The 25,053-nt window shown below is 38.3% G+C and overlaps 1 protein-coding gene across 1 annotated transcript; it reads right to left on the bottom strand.

Moving 5' to 3' along the window:
• Positions 1–542: 542 nt before the first annotated feature.
• Positions 543–25,053, bottom strand: nectin4b (nectin cell adhesion molecule 4b). Its single transcript, XM_041993168.1, has 11 exons — positions 24,625–25,053; positions 19,713–19,913; positions 15,509–15,676; positions 12,790–13,068; positions 9,174–9,291; positions 5,407–5,558; positions 4,952–5,111; positions 4,657–4,732; positions 4,330–4,389; positions 3,632–3,820; positions 543–2,062 (listed from the first exon to the last, which is right to left on the bottom strand). Exons 1-11 carry the CDS (start codon positions 24,698–24,700, stop codon positions 1,778–1,780), a joined length of 1,764 nt encoding a protein of 587 aa, XP_041849102.1. The 5' UTR covers positions 24,701–25,053; the 3' UTR covers positions 543–1,777.

Here is a 25,053-nt window from a genome sequence, read left to right as displayed (position 1 = left end):
CAGCAGCTTAAATGAATAGTTTGACAGTTTCTCAAATAGCAGCTTGTTATTTTATAGTGAGGAGATTGATATCAGTCACCTTTAGCTGGTGAGCAGCTGGTCTGGTTCACCTAAATTTTGTTAGGTTCTATCTAACTTATTTAGTAAAAAAATAAAAGATAAAAATGTATGGGGTGATATACTGTATGTTGGGTTGTTTCTTGTGTAGACTCAGTTACCTGCTAAAGTCTCATTTCATCCTTCACAATGAAAAGGTTTAAATAGTTTTTGTGTCATGCTGTAAAACCATATCTTTTGTTTGTCCCGCTCAGGTCTTCTGGATGTAGCTTCATATTGTCTAAAATCTGAATCCATTACAATGAGTTCAGTTTGAGTTTTGTCTGTAAGTTACAATATCATAAGGAGATAAATGTAAAAAAAAAATACACTGCAGTCACATGGCTGCTGTTTTACTGTGCTGTGAACTTCAGAGTCATTTAACCTTACTTAGAGGATGGCAAACCAGCTTTGATGCTCCACGTTTCAATAAAGAGCAGTGACTGTAAAATCAAATATGCTGTACCTTTATGAATAAACATTTTAACATTTACAAGTCTCTTGCATTTTCATAGAAAAAAACTGGCACATAAAAAAACAATAATACAGTATATTCCTCATCACCTGACAGCGCTTCTTTACAGTGTTCAGTCCATCCAGTCCGTCCGTGGTAAGCACTTAACACTGAGGCCCAGTACCAATTCCACCCCTCAGCCCTTCCCTGTCTTGGAGAAATGAGGAGCTCCTTTTCTTTTGGGAATCAAAGAGCAGACATCTAGCCCTTCAACCAGAACGTTGAGGGACATCTGGATAACCAGATACCCACTACTTATTGATCCTTGGGGAATCTTACCTCATCAAAACAGAAGTTGGAGGGCCAAGGAGTGTAACTGTGACTGAGCCTTAATGGAGACAATAATAGTTGGCCACAATTCCCAGTTCGTTGTATTGTATCCATCAGCATCCTCTAGTTAAATAGCTTTGCTCATGTCTCTACAATTCCTTGTTGGAAGAACTCTTTGACCTTTTAGTAACTGAAGGTAGCCATTGATGTCAATATAAAACTATTTCTGTATATAAATTACACAGATGCACAAATACACTAAGTTCTCATCCATAAAAGGATCCTAGCCAGGACCCCAGTTTTTCTGTCCATGTTGTCCTCCCTGAATATATCTGATGTAAACTTGGTATCATTGGTTAGAAGCAGGATTCACCAGGAACCTATTTTGCATGCTTAAAAAAAGCTGCATATTCAGGTTTAACTCATCAAAAACACTGGATACACAGTTTAGCTTTACACCAAATACAGTAAACGTTGTGTAACAGGAAGCTGGAATAAATCTTTTATTTACAAGCCCTGATGCTAAGTCAAACACAAAGTCCTCCAGTTAGACCACTCTGTTAGTGGATCTTCAAAATATTTAGGACAGAAAATTTCCCAAATATGGAGCGGCCCTTGTGTGAACTGCAACATCCTCAATAGTCTGACTGGGCCCATTGCTGCATGTTGAAGCACCAGTGAAGGCATAGAAAGACCCCAGAGTATGTTAAAACGTTCAAATGATTATAAAATAAGGATAGAACTTTATTATCTCCCAAATAGGAGGCAAGAAGTAGCATCTTGATAGTATCTCAGGCAAACTGCACACGAAGTGAGTTCAAAATAACCATCTGGTTAGAAAGAATAAGTTCAAGGAAAGATGGGCTTTCCTCAACAAGTTTTGGATCACAGCCTGGTTTAAATGACCTCTGCTCGAGGGTGCAGCAGAATGGCATTGGAGTGTGGCTTGGGCCTGAGGAAGCCATCGCTGTAATCAAAATAATTTTTGAGAGCTGCTGAGATCTGGTAGGAGTTGCTGTCCTCATCATCCTCGTGTCCCTCATCTACAGACTGGGTGGGAGGGCTGTCATCCTCAGGAGGAGTGTGTCCATCCTGCAGATGACCCAGGTCTGGCTCTCTAGGCCCCATACAACCATCCTGCTGGACTTTTATTGGCAGGAGAGACGAAGGAAGACCTGAGTCCTGGAAAAAACAAAAGAAAAATGCACTGATTTTAGGTTGTTAAAAGTCTGAGGTGGTAGTCTGCAGCACGGGGGCCCCTCAGGGAACAGTGCTCTCACCGTTCCTCTTCACCCTTTACACCTCGGACTTCACCTATAACACCAGCAGCTGTCATCTCCAGAAGTTCTCTGACGACTCAGCCATTGTGGGCTGTGTGTCTGAGGGGAACGAGCTGGAGTACCGGTCAGTCATCAGGGACTTTGTGGACTGGTGTGAGCGCAACCACCTGTGCTTAAACACCAGTAAGACCATGGAGATGGTGATTGACTTCCGGAGAAGGACACTACCCCACACACCGGTGAACATCCAGGGGAAGGAGATTGACCGGGTGGACAGTTTCAAGTACCTGGGTGTTCACCTCAACAATAAACTGGACTGGTCACACCACACAGACGCCCTGTACAAGAAGGGCCAGAGTCGCCTCCACCTCCTGAGGAGACTGAGGTCCTTTGGAGTATGCAGGCCTCTGCTAAGGACATTTTATGACTCTGTGGTAGCCTCTGCTGTCCTCTACGCCGTTGTCTGCTGGGGAGCGAGCAGCACCGACCGGGACAGGAAGAGACTGAACAAGCTGGTCAGGAGGGCCAGCTCTGTCCTGGGCTGCGGGCTGGACTCTGTGGAAGAGGTGGGTGAGAGGAGGATGTTGGCCAAGCTCACATCCATCATGGACAACACCTCTCACCCACTGCACCAGACTGTGGGGGGGCTGAGCAGCTCCTTCAGCAGCAGACTGAGACACCCTCAGTGTAGGAGGGAGCGCTACCGCAGGTCCTTCATTCCCACTGCTGTCAGACTGTACAACTTATCTGTATAGTCATAATACTGTGTAATATTTATTTATATTTTACTGTGCAATACCCCCCATTATCAATGTCATCATATTCTTCATATCCCACCATCACCATGTAAATATGTATATAGTCTGTGAGGTTGTTGTTATATTTTATTTTATTTTATGTATGGATGTAGTGTGTGTGTGTGTATGTATATATATATATATATATATATGTATATATATATAATGTATGTGTGTATGTATGTATGTATGTATGTGTGTATGTATGTATGTATGTATGTATATATATATATGTATATGTACATATATGTATATATATATATATATATATATATATCTTTATATTATAACGGTACATATTTTGCTTTTCTTAGACTTGTAAATAATTTCTATTGCACTTTCTTGCTGTGATGCATGTTCACCTTATTTTGCCTCTCTGTACTTTATTCTATAACAAGAGCTGCTGTAACAAGTGAATTTCTCCACTGTGAGATAATAAAGTCTAATCTAATCTAATCTAATCTAATCTAATCTAAAAGGCTAAAGGATCATATTTAGACTTATAAAGAGCTAGATTCAAACACATTCAGACTCTTTGTCTTAATCTTTCTATAGTCCTTTGTTCTGTCTCCATGACACCATTTGTGATGATGCAAACTCAGTAGTGAATAAAATATTTATACAGTAGAAATAAAATTCCATTTTAACTTAAAGCATCAGATACAGGCGCGTACCAGTGACATGTTGCTGCTCTTCAGGAACAACTCCACCCTCCTCCTATGCTCCTCCTTTTCCCCATCCATCTCTGCTGCTCCCAGATCATGCCAGATGACGGGACGTCCTAGTTCATCCAACTCCACCTCTCCTGCAGGGCCCCACCTCCCACCCAGAGTAGACTGGCTGCCTTTGTAGATGGGACGCTCCTGCAGACAGTAGGGTGATGTTACAAACACGCTACCAGCTGTTTAAATTAGTCAAAACAGTGACTATGCATATTTTTTGGCATCTTTTAGTACAAAATTTGTCCTTTTAATAAAATAAAGAGGAATATTCTGTATGCACACAAATGAAAAAGATCCCAAACTAAAGATTTGTCTTTAACTTTAATGAATGTCTCCTTTATTAATTAATTAATCAAGAATATTCCACCATAAACAGCTAATTTCTGTGCAGTCTACCAGCTTACCCAGTGTTTTATCTCCTTTGGAAGATAACTTGTGTTTGCACTATTTTTGTTTGAATACAAATCATCAATACAAATAATTGCATTCTGTTTGGAAACTGTCTGTTTTACCAAACTGATCTAGCTATAGTTAATAATAATTACTTTTCTGTATCACAGGTCTTTTTTTTTTTTTTTTTTTTTTTAAACCCATATTTATTTGTGGCCACCCTCACTGGAGACATTTAACAAGTTTAAGCAGAAACTCACCAGAGACATTAGGCTGTTTTTCATTCTGCTGTTTACTCTGAGCAGGGCGTAATCTTCAGCCTGGAGAGAATAGAGAAAGTGTAAGGAAAATTAGCGTATGTCAACATAAAGTATAAAATGAGTCACTCAGAATGAGATACGTATTATATGTGTGTATTTTTTGTTTTGAAGTTGCAGAAGTCTGTAATTATCAGCCTCCATAGCAGACATGGCTGCTGACTTCATAGAGGCTCCACGCAAGCTGTCCGGGTGTGGCAAAATCACTTCTCTCAGGACTTGAAGGTTATTGTTCTCAGAAGAAGAGCTTTTGTTAGTTTATGTTTCTACCTGCACTCGAGGGTCTGAGCTGACAGAGTTGAGTCTCCTGAAGGAGGCTTGTCGAGAGAGGCTGTTTACTTCGTCCCTGGGAAAAAAAAAAGACAGCATATTTAGAGGATTTATGAAACAATAGTGTGTCTAGAAATGTAATTTCAGAAATCAGGTCAAGCGTTTTAGCAGTTTATACAGCAGCTCATAACCAAACATTCACAGACGAGCTGTCATCACAGCAGAGATTATTAATGAAGGTGTTCTCCAGTTTCTCATAACATGGCCTCTTTAAGGAAATGTGGTATCGGCTCACGTTTTATCACTCAGCTCCTTCTTGAGCTTTCTGTTTCTGTGCCGGTGGTGGCGGTTGACCAGCAGGATGACGATGACCAGGATCAAAAGAGCAGCTCCGGCTGCAGATCCAATAATGATCAGTAGTTTATCACTGGTGGAATAGTCGCTTATAGATTTCTCTGTTACAGAAAGAAATTTAATCAGATGCCGTTATCATCTTTCTGCCAAACACATTCAAAGCAGTTCTGCATCAACAACAGCTATAAACAGCTTTATAGGCGGAGTTATAAAGCTCAAACCCAACCATCTTGGGCATTATAGCCTCCACAAGGGGGCAGCACATTTACACAAATACTTTTTAACTCTCAAAAGGAGAGTTAACCATCTTTTATCACACAGTGGTGGTAGGATGGTATCTAATTTTATTCCAGTGCCATTTCAACTTCTAACAATGAAGGGATCCCATGCACTTACCTGCGACTGTTACAGTATACTCTGTTGTTCCAACTCCCACACTATTTCTGACCACACACTCATAGATCCCGCTGTCACTGCCACGGAGGGCTCGCTGGAAAATGAGTTTTTCTCCAATGACTGACACCCCATCAGGAAGAGCTCCATCTCTCCTGCACATAATAAAAGAAAAATGTCATTAATTTCCAGCGATGTCATAGATGGGTGAGCCATTCTGAACCTATGACTCACTGCTTGAAGCAGAAGGTGTGCCTGATTTAGAAAAATTGCACAAATGAACAATCAAAGGGCAAACATGCATTCTCATTGTAAGTCATTTTATTCTTAAGCAACAGCAAGAAAAATTTTGAAGAAAAATAGTCATAGTCAGGCATCATGGAAGCTAGACTTCTACAGAAATTAAATGGGATGTGGTTCACCACTAGTTTACATGCAACTGAACCATGCTGGGCTTGCAACTTATGCCCATTTCTGACAAACAAACAAAATCAAGTATATTTGGAGGATGTAAGCAAGCTTGGACAGAGTCCCTCACTGCACAACTGAAGGAATCACAGGCCACATAATGGAGCTTCAGTTTCTGATCAAGTCCACTGAGACGGGTCACGTTGCTTGAGGTTTCACTGTGCCACAGCGGCTATTTAACTGCTGCCTCAAACTGGATTCAGCTCACATTTCTTTTCTCAAAGCCCCGCCTAGCTTCTACAGACAGTCTTTTTTTTTATCTTACATGGATGAAAAATACAGATAAGGTAAGTGATTCCCCCCCAGCAGCCAAAAATATTCTAATGAAACCTGTGGACTCGCCAACTTTGTCAGCTGATTAAATCTTTCAGAGTGACTTATTGCCACATCCAGCAGTCAGGTGGTGAGTCTACTTTTGTGTAATGAGAGAAGCTACAGTAGTTGCGGCACACTTTTTAAAGCTAAAACTAGAAGACTAGAGACAAAGAGAAGCAACTGACCTTGAGATAAAAACCACTGCTAACATAACACTTTCAAGTCTTCTTTAAATCATTTTTGGCTTCAGTGTATGCAGGTATTTGAAGTGATTAAAAAATGAATAAACCCTAAATCCTCCCATTAACATCAGTATTCAGAACCTTTGAAATGACACCCATGTCTAAGCTCTGGTGCATCCTACTTCTATCAGTGCACTTTGAGATCCTTTATCATCTTGAGTGGAGTTCATTAACCCCTAAATGAATTCAGAGGAAACTGTTAAAAAGGGTCACACCTGTACTGTAATAGTTGTGCATGTCAGGTTGCAAACCAACTTCTGAAGCTGAAATAAATGTTTACAGATCTTCTGAACAGGATTGTGTCAAAAGAAAAGATCAGAGAAACAAAAATACAAGATAATGTATTTTGCATTTAGAACAGCCAAAGAACAACAACCTGTTATTCTAAAATGAAAGATCTGCTGCTAAATGTGGCATTAGGACACAAAGGGGCTTCATCAAACAGGTAAACAACAAACTAGCAATCAATAGTGGAGATAGGAAGACTTTACAAATGGGACAACTATCAGTGCAAAACTCCACAGTCAAACTTTTATGTTAGAGTGATTAGATAGAGGTCAACACTCACTGAAACGCACATGAAAAGCCTCACAGTCTGATGTGAGTTTGCCAAAAGACACCTGAACGATTCCCAGTCAAAAAGAAGGAAGTTCAGAAAAACTTTATTTAAACAGCACATTTAAAAACAACCTCAGGTCAAAGTGTTGCATAAACTATGCAGTAGAATTAGACATTTCTGAATGAGCAATAAATATTAATTGAATATAAATTTTAAAAATAGTTAAAAAACAAAACAAAGAAAGAAACCATTAAATAAAACTATGAAAAGCCCAAATATCTTGTTCAACCAGGAGGAAGAAACAGGTTTTAATAAAGTCAAATGTCGGGGCAGCTCAGATGTGAACAAGTACGAGCTTCTGCAATGTTTTTGAGACTGGAGCTATAAATTTCTATGGCTGGAGTCTGTGGCCAAAAAAAAAAAAAAAGAAGTCAAATTGGACCCTGAAACTGACCAGAAAGCTGTGATGTGATCATACTGTTTGGCTTTCCATCAGGAAATGAGCTGCTGTTGCTATACAGCCTGCAGGAAGTGACGACTCGTCAAAACCAGCATTCAGACAATCACAATCATCTAAATGAGAATTAATGAGAAAGTGAATCATTTCCTCTCAGTCATGTGGAGGGTTGTTCACTGCCTACAGAGACCTAATTTTAAATGTGAAATAAGCTCTACATAAAGCTAAATTAAAACATAAAGATGCAGCTATTTGACCTCAACTACCAACTGCGTGTGGATGAAACTGAGCACCACCTGATTAACAGTCAAACACGGCGATGGCAGCATCATCCTGTGGGGATGTGCTTCAAGTCTGCAACTTGAAGCACACGGAGACTGATCAGTATAAAAAGAAAGATGATTGCTGAAAAATATGAAGCAATCCCAAATGAAAAATATTTTCCAGAATGTTCAGGAACTCAGGCTAGAGTGAAGATTTACATTTTAACAAGACAACAACCTGGAGCATACAGCCAAGACAATCAGTCTGGGTCTGAACCCAGGAGAGTGAAAAATAGCTGAACAGCAAGACAATCTGGTTCAGCCTGAACATTTCTGTCAAAAAGAATGTGTAAAATGTCCAAAGATATAACATCTTAGAGGATCAACCCTCCCTCTCCCTCAGAAGAGGCCATCATTGTTGCTTTAACTATAGTAGAAAGCCTGAGCACTTCTGTAAATTATATAGTGAGAACAAATGTGTCCAAATTGATGAGGGAGAAAATATAAATTCTGTGAAAACATTGAAAACTTTCTGTCAGCACTGAGTTCACAAATTAGAATAAGAAAGGTGTCTGCCTTTAAACCCTGTATTGAAGACACTCATCTGTGATATATATTGGACATAAAAAGATAGATATGAGACGTTTTAACAGCTGCAGGAATAGCAAGGAAGTAAACTTTAGATTTCAATAGTTTATGTAACTTTTTTGGGTTGCTGTGTTAAATAAACAAGTAAAAAGTCATTTTATAAACACTTCTTTGTAAATAGTTTCTGATTAGATTAGAAGATTAAAGTCAGAGTTTGGGAAACATACTGAGTTATATAGGCCTATTTATACTCATATCTGTGTATTGAATATGAAGCATTAAAAAGACTGGAGTGGAAGTTGTATGCAAAAAATAAACAGAAGTTATATCTTAAGATTGGTCTTATGGGTGAAATATTTTTCACTCAGCACCCAACATTGGATCAGTCTGTGCACAGGTAGAGCTGTAATAGCTGATACAGCGTCTCTAATTAAAGCCAGACCCTGTGTTTTACCAGACAATTAGAGTTATACTTAAAGCATGGCACTATGATTAAGCGCTTAGCGTGCGTCTCCTCTTCTTCCTTGTGTCGCTTGCTCCCTCCCTCGTGTGAAAGCATCTCCCTCCCAGATTTTCTAACTTCACATTTTGCAATGCGACACCACAGCTTTTATTCTGCAGTGAATTGAGCCAGCAGAAAAAGACGACCTCCCTCCTCTTCTTCAGATTCAAATGCACCTCTTTGTTGTTGGTGGGTGTGCAGCCCATGTGCATGTGTGTTGGATGAGGCTCATCTGTGTTTTGAGTCACCGTGTAAAGAGCAATTCAGAGAATGTAACAGTGAGGTGAATTAATGTACAATTGTCGCAGTGTTTCTGGCAGCCTGTTAGAGTTAAAGTGTAGATTTATACAAGCAGCAGAAAGTAAGATGACTGTACCGTGTCCAGGTGATGTTCTGAGGTTTGGGGTATCCCTTGCCTTCACACACAAGCTCAGCTTTCTCTAGACCCAAATACCAATGTCCAGGAGAGGAGGAGATGGTGGCATCTGGGGGGTCTGACACAAATACAGATGTAAGCGTGTAGAACCAGAAAATATGTACACACACTTGCTGTAAGGAGAAAACAATATATAGCAGCAGCAGCAGAGTTAAAGATATCTGTTCACACATTAAAAACACATCAGATGCAGGGATTTTCTAAATTTAAAAAAATGCCTCAGCTCCACCCTTTTTCAAGACAGCTTACTCCATCTTTCAGGAGTAAGTTGTCTTTTTGCTTTTGGAGATCAGGAAGTAGTCATCTTCAGCCAGGCCATTGGGAAGCCTTTGGATGACTAAATCTGTTCTGTAATACTCTTGATCTTGAAAAGAAGAGGAGCATCTACTCTTCCATACCAGCAAGAATTAAAAACAGGGGCAGTTGCTTCTAGCAGTCATAGTCTCCGTGGTGAAAAACTGTTTTGCAAATGAAAAAATGTAAAATCTTATATTTTAAGTCCATTTCTTCAAATTCTAAATAAGCAAAATGTAAAATTCTGATATCAAAAATGTATTTGACTCATTTTGATGACAAGTGACATTTATTATGTACATTCCTGCAGCCGCCTTTGCACTGCAGCCTCCCGAGCAGAAACTGCACCTCATTTTTTTTTTTATCACTTTACAGCTGCATTTCTCTTTATGGCTCGTCATACTACACCAGTAATGGGATATCAGCATAATGGCCATTTTGAACAACAATCATGGTTGATTCAGCAAAGCAGCTTAAGAGGACATTATTGAATGAAGCAAGGACAAGTGAAAAAGAGGCAGAGCAAGAGATAAGCAAGGGTCAATATCAGACTGACTTTAACTGGATAGAGCTCAGAGCAGAGACGGGATGCAAGATGGATGCCGAATTAGCCTTCGTTAGGGACCTCTTCACTGAGACAATCTGTCAAAGTTCAGTAAAGCAGCTTTAATTAGTGCAACTTTTCAAGTGCACCACTTTTGGGAGCGTGAAGACCTGATGGTTAGACCAAGGTTCATGGCAACCAAGGTTAACAACTGTAGGCCCCCAAACAAGACTGTAGTTGAATGAATGAATGAATGAATGAATGAATGAATGAATGAATGAGCTTTTAAAATGTTGTATGAAATACTTTTAAATAAACTTTGTACCTTTAAAAGAGATCTGACTGCTGATTTTGGTCCACCATATTTCCAGTGAAAGAGAAATTACACACGATTCTAAGTTATGTGTTTTGTGTGTTGCTGACGACAGCAGCTCTTTGATTTGATGCAGCTTTTATGCAAGCTTATTATTATTTATTTTATTTTATTTTTTCCTCTCATGGAGAATAATCATTTATTTCAAATCAAAAGGATACTGAAACTGTGAGTCACTCTGAAAGCAGAAAGACAAAATATGTCAAATTCATGACTCAAGTTGAACCTTTGGATATTTGAACTGTTCATAAGGTGAAACAAAGAGTTACTGTTGAACAATGACAGAACCTGATCTTTACGTGACTTCAGGCCAACAACACATTGAGTCAAGGACAGTTTATTACTGCCACTTCACAATTCAGGGTCCAATTTACCAATATTGTTTAATGTTTAGTCCACATGTAGGCAGTGAAGTTATACAAATATTTGATAAAGTCCACTGACTGAATCTAGTATCAGTAGGATGATCTTTAAAAAGGTTGGCCCGTAGCCAAGGGAGGAGGACTGAACTGAACAATGACTGAGTTAATAATGTGCAGTAGTTCCTCCACAAGGTGTGAGGAATCATTTTGTTGCCAGTTTGGGTCACAGTGAAGTTGAGCAATTGCCTCTATGTTTGTGCCGGTAATCGTGATAAGGCTTGGATGTGCGCATACCTAATCATTTTTTTATGATATCCAGCACTGCTTTTATTTTATTTTTAATAAAACAAGCAAGGTTTATTTTCTTTAACAAAAAATAAAAGTTCTGTATTGCTGTTGTCTTTCAGACACATCTGGATTTGGTAGCTTACATCTAAACTATTTAGACTATTACTAAGCCTGCAAGCTTTCACTTTTAAGAGTCATGGATGCTGCTGACGTCTTAGATCAGAGCAACTGTTAGCATTTTCCTGTATTATGACCTGCACATGGTCCATTTTGCTGTATTTATGCTGATCTACAAATGTAAGGAATGTAAACATAAAGGTAAAACATATATCCAAAGTGTCCTAACCACATATTAAAATGTAAAAACTGCTGGAACATACATTTGCTACTTGCTAGTGGGGAGATTAGGATGGTCTGGGCAGCAATAGTTTAGTCTGCAACTTGAGCTTTTAACTTAACATTCTTTACATATTAACAAACAGAGAAAATCGAAGAAAGTAAATTCCAAGTTATTTGAAATTTGAGAATAAAATCACTATATATATCTGCTTACCACTAAATTATTTTTTTAATCTTATTGAGACGTGTATTGAAAGCTGCTTGCAGCTTCCAGACAATTTACAAATTCTCTACAGGTTACTTTTAGTGTGTTCTCACAAATACATTTATAAAGCTCAATATGTGTTCTGACACTTTGACAGTGGGTGTACACACAATTTTCTTGTAATACAAGAAAATGGAGCAGGTACTTGGAGCATCAAGGCAGACAGCGGAGGCTCATCAGCACATGAAGAACTTTGTCTTTCTAACTGACTTAGTTTTTCTTCTTTCTGATTCATTTTACAGCAGCAATTCAAAACCACTGATGAACATTTTCAGGCGTTTTCATGTTCCCAAATAGCATTAAATATACAGAAGTTGTGTATAATACCACGGAACAATTATCAAACCTTTAGTACAGTAAGTAGAGTCAGCATCTAGTATGTACTTTGGCATAAGATGCGTATCTGGAATGTCACGTTTTCTTCGTTTCCAGATAAGAAGTTTCACTCCAACACACAGTTGGTTTCACCTCCCACTGACACAAAGACTCACAAAACAACAAAAAAGCAAATTAATTTCAGAAAACTACAAAAAATAACACAAAACAATATCTGTAACAATAAGAACCATAACAATACCAGAAAGATAACTTATTATGTTTGTGGTTGTAGGGAATCTCACTTTAAACTTTAAACATTTTTATCTTCGTTATCCTTTTTTATTTTCTGAAACACTGTTGTGTTTTTTTTTTAAATTTAAAAAAAAAATTAAATTTTTTAAAATTTCCCCTGTTTTAGGTGTGTACGTTGCAAATGTTGTGTTTTGGATTTGTGGGTTTGCTGAAATGCTTTCATATTTAAACTTTGTTTTTATATTCTGTGGAGAATAATTACATTACTTGGTTTACTGAAATGTTTCTGTCCACAGGTTGTTTTCTGAAATGATTTTGGGTTTGGTTTTAAATAAATATTGAATGCCAAGTTGACACATTTATTTTTTCTAAAATAATGTTGCTTTCATTTTGAGTTTTTTTTTCGTCTTCAGCATGTTGGTGTTTCACTTAGCTAGAAAATGAATTTCCTCAGATTGAACAGCTCTGTCTGTGTTGCTACTGCTTCAGTGCAGCTCTATCACGTTATCAGTTGTACTCACAATTAACCACCAGGCGGTTTGAGATCCTGCGTGGTTTGTCCAGTCCCGGATGCCAAACCAAGCAATCCAGCTTTTTTCCATTCATGCTCCGCAATGGGTGGAGAGAGTAGTGGCTGGACACAGCCCCAGCTTCGCTGGTTCGGTTATGAGACTGGCCCGGGAGATCAGTGTCCCAGGAGAGGCGGGGAAGTGGACGACCCACGGCTCGGCACGAGGCGACCACACCAAACGGTTGGCCCTCCACCAGAGTAAGCAAGTCCAGGCTGGAAATGGGTAGACCTAAGTAGAGAATGTTGAGGGAGAGTTTAAGATTGGTGGTTTACAAAAACAGTCCATGAAAATATACATCACTTCTTTTAAATGATCTTTTAGATGTATTTTTCCAGTCTTAAAATGCATGTTTGGGCATCATTTACACAGAACTGAGGCTGGAAAAATGTTCTCTGGTTTATTAATCAACCTGAAATTCTTTTATGGAAATAATGAATGAACTGAAAAGGTGCTGCTATCAGCACCCAATTTAAAAGTTAGCATCCAATATGGCGTGTGTGTGTGTGTGTGTGTGTGTGTGTGTGTGTGTATTAGTGCACACTGCCTTTGTAACTTGTACACAGTTTTAATTCTGAATGGTTTATAAAGGTTTTGGAGCAACATACATTGCCATCCAGAGGGCCTCGTTTTCTGGGAAGGTCTTTCTTAATTCAGCAACACAAATCCAAACCACATTCAGAACAACAGCATGAACGTGGTAGTTAAATCATCCATTCTGTAGTCCAGATCTGTCACCAAGTAAGAACATCTAGGGTTTTATACATAATGAACAATGGCTAAAATCTCTAAACTGTGAAGGAAATAGAAATTGAAACATCCCCATGTCCCATCTCTTTGGAAAACTTTTGCTGGCAATAAATTCAAATTGAACAAGCATCCCTCAATTACAGTAAAACAAAGATAATACATTTTTTGCTTTCATTATATTGTCCATGAACTAAACCAAATTATCCCAGCTCCTATGTAAATGGGCTTGTAACTCAACTCAGTAAAACTAGAATTACACTTCAGCGGTTTCTGTGGAGTTGAGTATTCAATTACCTTTCATGTTTGCAGTTTCACTGTAAAGAATTCTCAAGGATTTACAGAAATGTGATATGTAAGCTGGTTCCACCTTCCTACCACCAATACCACGCTCAGCAGAACTACGACAGAGAAACATCATGTTGCAAAATCATGTTGGCGAATGTCACTTCACATATTTCCAAAGAGTTGTTTTTCTCCTCCCACTGGGCCCAACTGGTTTGACATGATTGTGATTCACACTGCAGTCATTATGTTGTAAATGCTCTTTGCTTGGTTAAGTGTTTCCACTGCTGTTTGGATTATTAAACAAGTTTTTAGCATTAGCAATAACAGCTATTACAGATTAATTCATAACAAAGTTGAAACTCCACAACACATGACATCATAGCGTCCCAAATCTGCAGGGACAACCAGCTGCACTCACTGACAGAAATCTATAAACCCGGACCAAATGAGGAGCTATCCTCTTAGTTTGAGCAATTTTAAAATCTATGTTTAGATAAATGCAAAAGAAGTGCTTATTTTTTCAACATCTCAGTTTTGTTGTCAAAAATGTCAACACTTTGTGGCTGAATGTTTCACCAATAAGATTATTTTGTGCCAGAGGTTGTTAGTTACTTTTTTCTTGTTGCTTTGCCTGATCAGAGACATGCTGAGGCAGGACTGTAACTGAACCATTATTGTTGAAGACTGGCAGCAAAGGGAGAAAGTTAATCAGAAGTGATGGGATTGGTCCAAGTTTTACATCTGGAAGAAACATAAAAAATTCCCATGACTGCTACAATGATTCTAATTAAATTATTTCATAATATAATCCACTCAGGAAATAAAAGCAGCACTGAAGCATCCAGCCCTTTTATTACTAACTGCTTTGGTGTGGTGCACAACTTCAATGTGCTTACTGCCTGCTTTTTAAAGACTGTAAGCACAGTCTGAAGTGTTGTTTTTTGTTGGTTTTTCTCTGAAGAGCTAATTGGGACACTTTTCCCCTTCTTAATAAAAAAATAATAATAATAAAGCCCAAGAAGCAGGTGAGAATTTAAAGAGGCGTACATGTTTTGAACTTTAACAAATGTGAAAACTTCTTATACTTGATTCCACCGTTGCTCTAGAATATTTACCCATATGTTTGTAGTTTGTTTCCTTGGTTGTCTCTCTGTCAATTTGACATCTAAGTTCCACTTAAGTTTCTTAAAAGGTGCAAAACTTATTAAAGCAAATGTTTTGGAATGCATAACATTGATCTACGTTGGAAATTAATACACTGCATTAAATCATGTGGTTCATACTTGTTTTTCCATAACCATAAAACATGTCTCCACCTTTCTTTGAGCACAAGGTCAAGTAGAGAAGAATTTGAGAGCCAAGTATCACCAACCTGCTTCTTGAGCAAAACCCAGCTGGTTTTATTGTTTTTGTTTTTAAAACCATTTCAAACTTAAAGCAACAGCGGAAGAATATCATAAAATGAGTTTTAATTCTTTTTGGGTTTCCACTCATTGAAGAGATTTTGTGGCCATGATGATACAACTATTTCATTGTCCCTGCTGGCAGCTCTTCCTCTGCACAGATGATTATGGTTTAAACATCATTCCAGCAGCTCTAATAGGATTAAGAAGGTGTGTGGGGGGGTGACACTTACTCCAGACGGTGAGCACAATACGCCTCTCGAAGTTCCCATTGGGGAAGGTGGAGATGTGGCAGATGTAGGTGCCTTCATCCGACACCTCTGTGTTGGGGAAGAGCAGGGCTGAGTTCTCGGTGGGGTTGGTGCTTTCAAACTTCACCCGATGAGAGTACTGCCCAAACTCTGGCAAAAAAAACATCTTAGGCTGAGTACTTCCAACCTTTACAAAGACTATACAAAGAGCAGAATACCACAACAACTCGGAGAAAGGAAAATAAATGGTTAGACTTTTGTCAAAATAACCCTGCACTTGTACAGAAATGTCAGTGTCCCACCCTGCACACAAAGCATATACAAAACAACAGTTTCCAGGTGTGAGCTCAGTTCAAATGATACTGTTGTGTAAACACTTCTATATGTGTTCAACCTGGTTTACAGAGAAGAATAGAAATGCTAATTTTGGCTTAGGTGTTGCCAGATCCTTTTTATGAAGGTACGTGTGCCACTACAGATCAACTTTTCACCTGTGAAAGCCCACCCTGATGTTTTGAAAATTCTGTGTTTTTCAAGATATAAGTCGCACTGAGCTCTGTGCTGTGTGTACAGCCTCATGCATCATGTACAGCAGAAAGCATGTCATTGATACAGAACAGCAAAACATCAGGAATGTTTAATAATCAGTTCAATTAAATTCCATTCAGATGTATTGTAAGAAAATTTGTGTTTGGTCAGTTATTTCTTTTCTTAATAACATCAATTCCTGTTGCGTCATACATCGTTGGAAAGCCTGATTGATCACCTTTACAATAAGGCATAACTTGTAGGGATTGTGCCTCAGTGTGATGAGCAATACAGCTAAAAGTGTGGGCTTTGCATTTTCCACAACAGCTAATATCAACTTAGATTAGCGTTTCTCTGTCCTGGTCCTCTGGGACCACTGCCTGGCATGTTTTAGTTTTCTCCAACTCCAGCACACCTGATTCAGATTAACTAAACATCTCGTCAAGCTCTTTGCAAACCTGTTAATTTGATTCAGGTGTTTTAAAGTATGGAAACTTCTAAAACATGCAAGGAATTAATCCATTGAGAAACACTGACTTAGATCAATGTTATAAAATTAAATTGAATCAGTTTGTCCCTCTAATACACAGGTGTCAAACTCCGGTCCTCGAGGGCCAGTATCCTGCAGGTTTTCATTGTTTCCCTGATCTAACACACCTGAATTCAGGTTTATTCAGGTATGTTTGACACCCCTGCTCTAGTAGATTTTGTTCTGATTTTGACAGCACAGAGTAGGGTGGAGACCATGTAGAGTAGACTTTTTTCTGACAATTTTTTGTCTGACTCCAACACTGGCATCTGACAACTTTTTCCTGATACCTGATGACTTTTGTCCTGACATCTGACACCTGACTCTGACTACGAAGATGTCTTAAAATGTACACCGTAGTAGAGAAAGAAGAAGAAAACAAGAAAAACAGCAAGAGGAAGCAAGTGAGGTGGACAGAAAGATGGTTATAATACTATGAAGTAAATATGAACTAAATTATTTAAACGGAGGCCATAGTTTGTTAGATTCTGGTGTTTGCACAGCATTACAGTCTAAAATGTTTATCAGTGTGGCTAATGTATATGTACCAGCTTTTTATTGACTTGTTTCGGCTATGGTTGCTTTAAAGTGCTTAATAATTACAGATGGCATGCTATGGTTTACCACCTCTACAAATCAACACTGAAAAACATTTGATGACCCCTTAAGTTCTAATAAGCAGCTAATTATTATAACTTAAGGGGTCTGTGGGGGTCTATACTGTTACTAACATTCAGCCACAGCTGTATGTTAGTAACAGTAACAATGAGATAATTAAGGGAACATGCTGAATTACACATATATGAAGGAGGCCTTCGCAAAACAGATGACATGTGACTAAAGTAGCCCTCTACACCAGTGGTCCCCAACCTTAGGCCCACTATCCTACAGGTCTTAAATGTCTCCCTACTGCAACACACCGGACTCAAATTAAATGGATCTTTGACAAGTTCTGCACAAGTCTGCTAATGAGCCATTAATTTGAGTTAGGTGTGTTGAAGCAGGGAAAGATCGAATGTCTGCAGTGAACCAGTTCACTAAAAGTAGATGTAATTTGGTCGTGAAAATGATCTTTTGGAGAGCTGCTTTCTGTGTCTGGTGGAGTTGTTTCTGACAGACTTGAGTTCAAGTTTGGTGTCCCAGACAGCTAAGGCCACTCTAATAGAAAAAGTAATTATAGTGTCTGATGCTGTCAAGGATAAAGTGTAGGCGGAGAGATGGGTTCGCCTCTAAATTCTGCTTCAAACCTGATACAGCGAACAATTCACAGTCACAGCAACAGTAGAAGCTCTTCTCACTCCCCTCACCAGTAACCTGCATCTCTGATTGTTCATCATTTTAGTTTTAAACATAAAAAAGCTTCAAGCTTTACACCATCTTAAAAAGGACAATAACCTACTATAATGTAGCCGGAAAGTAACAGGTGAAAAAAACACCTCCTGTTATGTATAAAGATGAGTACACACAACGAATGAAATGCAAACACCACTGATAGCATGAATAACTCCTCCATTTCCTCCTACAGCAAGTTAAAATGTTGACAAGCACTGACTTTGCTGTATTTTGTAGTACTTTGTTTGACTCTCATTTAAAGTTTGAGGTGAAAACAAGCAGCCTGGTAATGCAGATGCATGAATTTTGACTCGTATAGTAGCCAAATTGATTATAAAACTGAAGTTCAAATATTTAAAAGACCATTAGAATAATAAATGTAAAAGGTCAGGCAACAGTGTGACATTACAATACTGCACAGAAGTCTTGAGCCACCCCTCATTTACTTATATCATTGCCAGAAAAAATAAATAATAGGTCCAGAGATTTATTGAAATGTTCAAATATAAATGGAGATTGGGAGTCAATCCCAGTTGCAATTAAATAAAAGGCAGAGTACACGATGGGTCATTAGTATGTCACGGTGCAGAAATACAACATATAAGGCAAAAACAGAGTTTATTCAACCAATTAGGTTCAAACTCCACTCTTAATCTTTAACACAGCGTGGACCTTCTTAGACAAGCTTTCCTATAGTTTATTTTAAGTAGTCTTTAGGAATAGTTCTAAAGACCTCTTGAAGGACATTTCAAAGCTCTTCTTTAGATGGATCAAGATGATCTCACACTGCTTCGATAATGTTGAGGTGTGGGTTCTGAGGAGAATAATCACTCCACAAGATCTGTTGCCACTGATTTTTAGTCTAGTTGTTGTGTCATGTGGCATACCTCAGCCTTTTCTCCCCTCTTTCCTTACTTAAAAATGACTTCTTGACAGCCCTTCCATGGAGACCATTTCTGATGAGGCTTCAGTGAACAGTAGATGGATCAGCTGAAGGTCCACATGCATCTCTAAGATCCTGTGTCAGGACTCTAGTGGATACTTTCCTATTTCTTAAGGGCATCCCTTTCAGATACCATTATTCTTTCCTAGACAGCTTTTTAGGCCTGACACTTCTTCTTTTGTCTTCTATGTGTCCTGTTTTCCAACATGTTTTTAAAAGACACTGCAAACCAGGCAGAGATATATAAAATGTTCAGCTAATTGCTTTCAGGGAATCATCTTGTTCATACAAAAACATTATTTTATGTCTGTCAAACTATTTTATCTTTGGTATTTTTCATAGGTGCAAAAGAAAGTTCACTGGTAACAGAGGATTTAAATATACATTCCTCTGAAAATGGTCAGGTACAAGAACTGGACTGAAAATGAGTAAAACCCTTGCAAGACCTTCTGAAGGTCTTTAACAGACATTTCTAAAAGGTTACAGGAAGGTTAGACTGTTTTGAGGGGAAAATAGAAATGAATGATGTCTTAAAGAGATGTTTATTTTAGATATATTTCAATAAAAGCAGATTTCATGATCATAATGGGAATTAAACTGCATGATGTGATATTAAATACTTAGGTATAAGTCCTGCTCCAAAAGCTGAATTAGTGTATGCGAACCCCTGTTACTTTTATACCACCATTAGTTTTACATGAGAGATATAAGCACCTCCCACTACAACACTTTGACAAATGGATATATGACATTTCTTTTAACTATCATTAAGCTAATTTAAAATCCAAAATTTGCTTCACAGTGCTTCTTGTTCTGTCCTCTCCTCGTTCAGCATGCATACATCGCTGACATACCTGTGTGGCCGTCGGTGAAGTGGGCGGTGATGATGTTGTCTTTGCTGCCGTCTGGAAGCTCTTTGTACCAGGTGACCTGCACCACCTTCTCTCCCTCTGTCTCCTTGTAGTGGCAGGGAAACCGGGTCTGAGAATCAGCCAGGGAGCGCAGGGAGGTGTCCTGCTCAAGAGGCTCCACAAAGTCAGCCTGAACGGAGGCCACTGAAGAGGGAAGAGAACCAGAGAAGAGATAACACACTCTGTGTTGTGAAGCAGGGATTGTACTCCACCTAGTTTTAATGCAAGTTAGAGAACAAAATTCACAATTGCAGGATTGTTTGGCTGATGGTCAGATGGATATGAAGCTCTAATATAAAACTTCGACATGTACATTTTAGCATTTTTACATTTTACTGACTAATTACTACTACTAAAAACTGCATTTTACAGATACAAAATTGTGGTCTCCGAGTACTGGTAATGACCTCTTTCCACAATCTTCCCACATTATTTCATAAACTGAAATGTACATTCTTTTGTTCCCACATTTGTATGACGTTTTGTTTGTCTTTATGACTGAAACTAATAACTCATAGTTGCCGAGCAGTAAGCTCCACAGGGTTTAAAATTCTTCCAAAGTGAATACATAAAAACATCAGGTAAAGCCTCTGTTGGTATATTTATACACAGACACACTCCTAGAAACACACATTTACACCTATAAACATTGTTCAGGTAACCTAACCTGCTCATGCTCTGACGTTCGACACAGAGAAAGCAACCAGCTCAATAAAGAACAGAATGAAGTATCTTCACAATGTGAGGAGATGAACCTCAAAACCTGAACTACAACATTTCAGAAAGTCAAGTATTTGTTTAGGAGCAGAAAAGCTTTTCCGATTTATTAACAATAACACTTTACATTATTAGTAAATGGCTGTTGTCGTTGCCTTTGTCAGAGCACAATCTTATGATTTGTTTCCTCTATTAAAGTTTATTTTTAGCAGTCCCCACACTAAAAACCAATCTTTTTTTTTTCTTTTTTTTTTTTGCTTAAAAATCAAATGTTCAGCACAGCCAGTTGAAATTAGCTGAAACCCAGGACATGAGGTGATATCTCAGCTAAATAAAAACTTGGTACATATACTTGAGACATCATTTTTTGGAATCTGAATCCAAGAATATCCTGCAATAATTTAACATTAAAGTGTTTTGTCTAGGAACTTGATGGTTTTGCTTTTAACACATAATTTGTGAGTCTGACACATGGCATGTGAAAGATGGACGTGGCTTCACATCTCCAGCATGGTGGCCAACATCTTAGTATGGGGTTCACCAGCTCCAGACCTCTTGGGTAGGTGTTCTACAGGTCATAGATGTGTCCCTGCTGCAAGACTCATAATTTAAATGGTTCACCAACAGGCTCTGCACCAGCCTCTTGATGACCCATTAATGTGAATCAGGCGTGCTGCAGCAGGGCAACATTTAAAACCTGCAAGATAGTGGCTTAAGAGGTGCGGAGTTGGTGCTCCCTGCCTTAGTACCTTAAACTGCACTACCTCTGACTGCCACAAGGGGTTGGCAACAAAACATCTGTCACTCCAGTGGAAAAAACCTGGCCAAGGGACAGTCCACACATGGGGATTTTGACCAAAGTTTTATGTGTTTGTGTCTTTAGTTCACATGGAAATACAATTTAGGGCCACTGAGACTTAACTTTAGTTATTACACTTTCCAGGGGGAAGGGTTTCAGTTAGCTGTGTTGTTTTCTGTGCAGACAGGATAACCACCTGCTTTGCAGCATCTGAGCTCCTGTCTGTGCATTTTGTACCACAGATGTAACCAAAAGAAATGCGTTGAGACAGCAGTGTTCTTTTGTCTAATTTCCATTTGTTTTTTAAATGGCATTTCAGCTCCATATAGATTGAATCCATGTTTTGTTTTTTTTTTATTTATGAATGAGCTTTGTTTCTCCTGTGAAGACCATACAAAGGTTTTTGTATTACATCACAAATCTAACGACAGAAACTGTGTGTGTTTAACTAAATAAGCACCAACAAAGTACAGAAAGGCAGTGGCTTGTTTTAGACTCATCTCAGCGACAAGCTTCACAGTCAAAGCTGTCAACAAGCTCTGCACTGTGCTGATTAATGACTGAAGCTTTTATCACACCTGGTTTAGAGACTACATTTAACCGTGGGACACAAACCGAAGTGGGGGTGAGAGCGGTGCATCAATTACTCAAACAGGAAAAGCCAAACATTTGAACTTTGATTTTTTGGGCTGAGCATGTTTATTTCATCTGTGGTTACTGATTCACAATCTGGATCAATGATTAAAAGGAGCCGATGTGGGACACAAACTCCCACAAATTCTGCCGTCGATGCAAGGACACTGACAAAAATTGTGACAAAAGGTGTCTTTGCACAGTCAGAAAATGTCAATCTGGGCAACAAAGAACTACAGTGTCGTTGACCTAATTATGGAGAAAAAGCACACGATATTGACTTAAATTATTCGGACTAAAACCAATTGTAGAGGAAGGCAAACAGGAATGAGAGCGTGAGATGGCAGATAAACACCAAATAGAAAGAAAGAGTTAAACAAACTCTAGACAAACATGGGTTGACTTTAGCATCAGAAGGCTGCTATACAAGCTTTTCTTGTCTACTCAGGATGATAGTAACTTAATCACACCCATAGTTGGTGGTGAAAATAATAGTCTGATAAGTGCATTTGCACTTCTAAATGGAGCAGCACTGAGTTCTAGCTCTGTCAGCAACTTTTATCTCCTCAAAAGGAGGAAACAAAAGCAGACAAACAGATTCTGAGTTAGTCACAAAAACAGGAAGACGCAAGTTGAGAAATGAGTTATGATTCATGTTTACAAGAAAGAAAAATGTAACTGAGCCACATTCTGTTCCTTCACTTAAATCCCCACACCTGCAGAGACTTATATGCAACTGGATCAAAAGTATGTGGTCACCCAAGCAATGCATGATTTCAGCTTCTGCTTTTCCACTTTGAGGCTTTTTCATATAATTCTGGCTGTGATCATTTCCTCACAGCTGGAGTTCCAGTTCATCTAAATGTGTTGGAAGTCAAGGTTCGGTGCAGACCAGGTTGTAAAAACAATTTCTTCGTAGGATAAGCTTTTGCATGTATTATTGTAACAATGAAAAGCAGTCCCCAAAAGTGTTGCCACAATGCTAGAAAGCAAAATTTTACATTAAATTCTGTTTTATTTTCAGTCTTATTTGAGACCGAAAGAGTTTAAATGATCTCATAACTTGAAAAACTAAAAATTATTTTGTGTCAGGCAAATGCTTGGGCACCAAACATGTCAACTTTTCTGTAAGTGAACAGCAAGTGAAGATACACATAAAGTATTATTTTTAAAATTTTTACTGCACATTAACCAATATTATTGTAGGATTTTCTTATGTGCAATATGAGTCCAATTTAGGATTTTGAGGGGGGTTGGGCTATCAGCTGCTCTCAGGCGAGAAGGCAGGGGACACCCTGGATGGGTCCCCAGTCTATCAGAGGGCCAACACATACACAAACAACCATTCACACTTACTCATAGGGCCAATGTAGACTCATTAGTAAACCCAACTTGTATGTTTTTGGACTGTAGTTGGAAGCTGCAGTTTATGTGTAAATCGAGATTAATAACATGCAAATGCTTTGGGCACATAACTAGTGTAAAACTTGATTTGGATTGTAACCAATCAGATCTCACATGAAATTATTTTTTCTCTCTTTAAATCGCCTTGAGATCACATATGATGTTAATAGGCAATTTAAATACAAACTGAATTGAAAACACCATTATAACTAAAGCGTTTCTTCTCTTTTTAAAAATGAATTATTTCTCTAAGTTCTTTACTGTCACACTTAGGATAGATCAGTTTATAAAAATTCCTAAGTAAGTACTATTACTTCAAAAATGAAGTTCTTAACAACCACAAAATTAAAATATGACATTCATAGAACATGAGAAAGCTGCAAAAAGAGAAGAATTTCCTGAGTAATGGTGCACAGCAGACATATCTTAAGAAGCATTATATAAAAGAATCATTTAAAGAAAAGCTTATCACAAAACTCAGCATCATAAGTTTATAAATGATAATCTAAAATAGCTGGATGTATTGTGTAAACATATCCTGTGGAACAATGAGGTTCAGTTGAAACCTTTTGGCCACAATGATTAAAAGACATATTGAGGAAAATGTAGTCAAATTTCTAACTATAGTCAAATAACTAAAACTATCTTTATCATCAGCACTGAGGTTGATTGGTTATGCTTTTAATGATAAACATTTACAGTAATCAAATAATTATCACCACCTGGGAAAAAGCTGTTGGTGATAAGAGGACAATGACCATGAATACAAGGAACAGTCCTGGAGCCTCAAGGTACCACAGACCTACCTACATGTCATCATAAATCTGGGTGCAAACATCAAAAGAGCTAAGCACATAAAACAGTTCAAGAACATCATTAAAAACTAGATGATCTGCAGGTAAGTCTGGGACAAAACTCCTGGAACAAGAAGCAAAAACCTCTTTGTTGCAACATTTTACAAGATGTGATCTTTCCCAAGCAGGAGCATGCAGGGAGCCAAAAGCTTTAAATATAAAATGATAGTGCAACTGAATGCATGCTGATGTGACATGTTAAACCGGTTCTTATCATTTTGATGAAGTCTTGACTCTGAGCTGCAAACAGGGGTCTAAAATAATCCAGTCAATGAACTGTAACATGTAATATTTTGACTAAATATTTAAACCAAGTTTCATTCTGTGTGCCAAGTCAGTTACAAGTTCAATTTAGATATGAAAGATACATGGATAACAAAGTGAAATGACATAAAAATGAGTTATGTTAGGCTAAATGTCAGGTACAATACAATAATCTAAAACTCACCGATTAAAAACAGCAGTGCCAGAACCCTTGCCTGTGTCCTGGTCGACTCCATGTGTAGTCCAAAAACAATAAGCATTCTTTGCCAATTTCCTTCGCTACTTCTTCTTCTTCAAAAAAAACAAAAAAACAAAAAAGAAAATAAATAAATCTGATCAGGCTTTCATTATTGAGTTCTGCAATAAGTTCAGTAAGCAGCGGCAACAAAAAGTCTGCAGGCAGGTGCAGCAGGTGTTTACTTTTCACCTCAGGAGTAACGTTGAAAAAGAAAAAGGGGGGAAATGCCCTTTTTTTCTATACTAAAAATAAAAGGAATATCGTCACAGAAAACTGCTGTTCATTTTAGATAAGTGTAAACGTATAAACATAGTAAATTATATTCGAGTGTGTTAATCCAATTGAGACGCGCCTGCTTTCCAGCACTCCTACTAA

The sequence above is a fragment of the Melanotaenia boesemani genome, chromosome 8 (assembly GCF_017639745.1).
Source record: "Melanotaenia boesemani isolate fMelBoe1 chromosome 8, fMelBoe1.pri, whole genome shotgun sequence".
Classification (NCBI taxonomy): domain Eukaryota; kingdom Metazoa; phylum Chordata; class Actinopteri; order Atheriniformes; family Melanotaeniidae; genus Melanotaenia; species Melanotaenia boesemani.
The sequence above is the reverse complement of the archived record's forward strand: the minus strand, read 5'-3'. Positions and strand labels throughout refer to the sequence as shown.

What these genes read in the sequence shown, in the direction of transcription:
- nectin4b (XM_041993168.1), bottom strand. Translation starts at nt 24,700, where the DNA reads ATGCTTATTGTTTTTGGACTACACATGGAGTCGACCAGGACACAGGCA. An exon ending in TATTGTGCTCACCGTCTGGA is followed by an intron (nt 13,069 to 15,508) that starts GTAAGTGTCACC and finishes TTCTCTACTTAG; the next exon opens with GTCTACCCATTTCCAGCCTG. An exon ending in GCTCAGACCCTCGAGTGCAG is followed by an intron (nt 4,390 to 4,656) that starts GTAGAAACATAA and finishes TATTCTCTCCAG; the next exon opens with GCTGAAGATTACGCCCTGCT.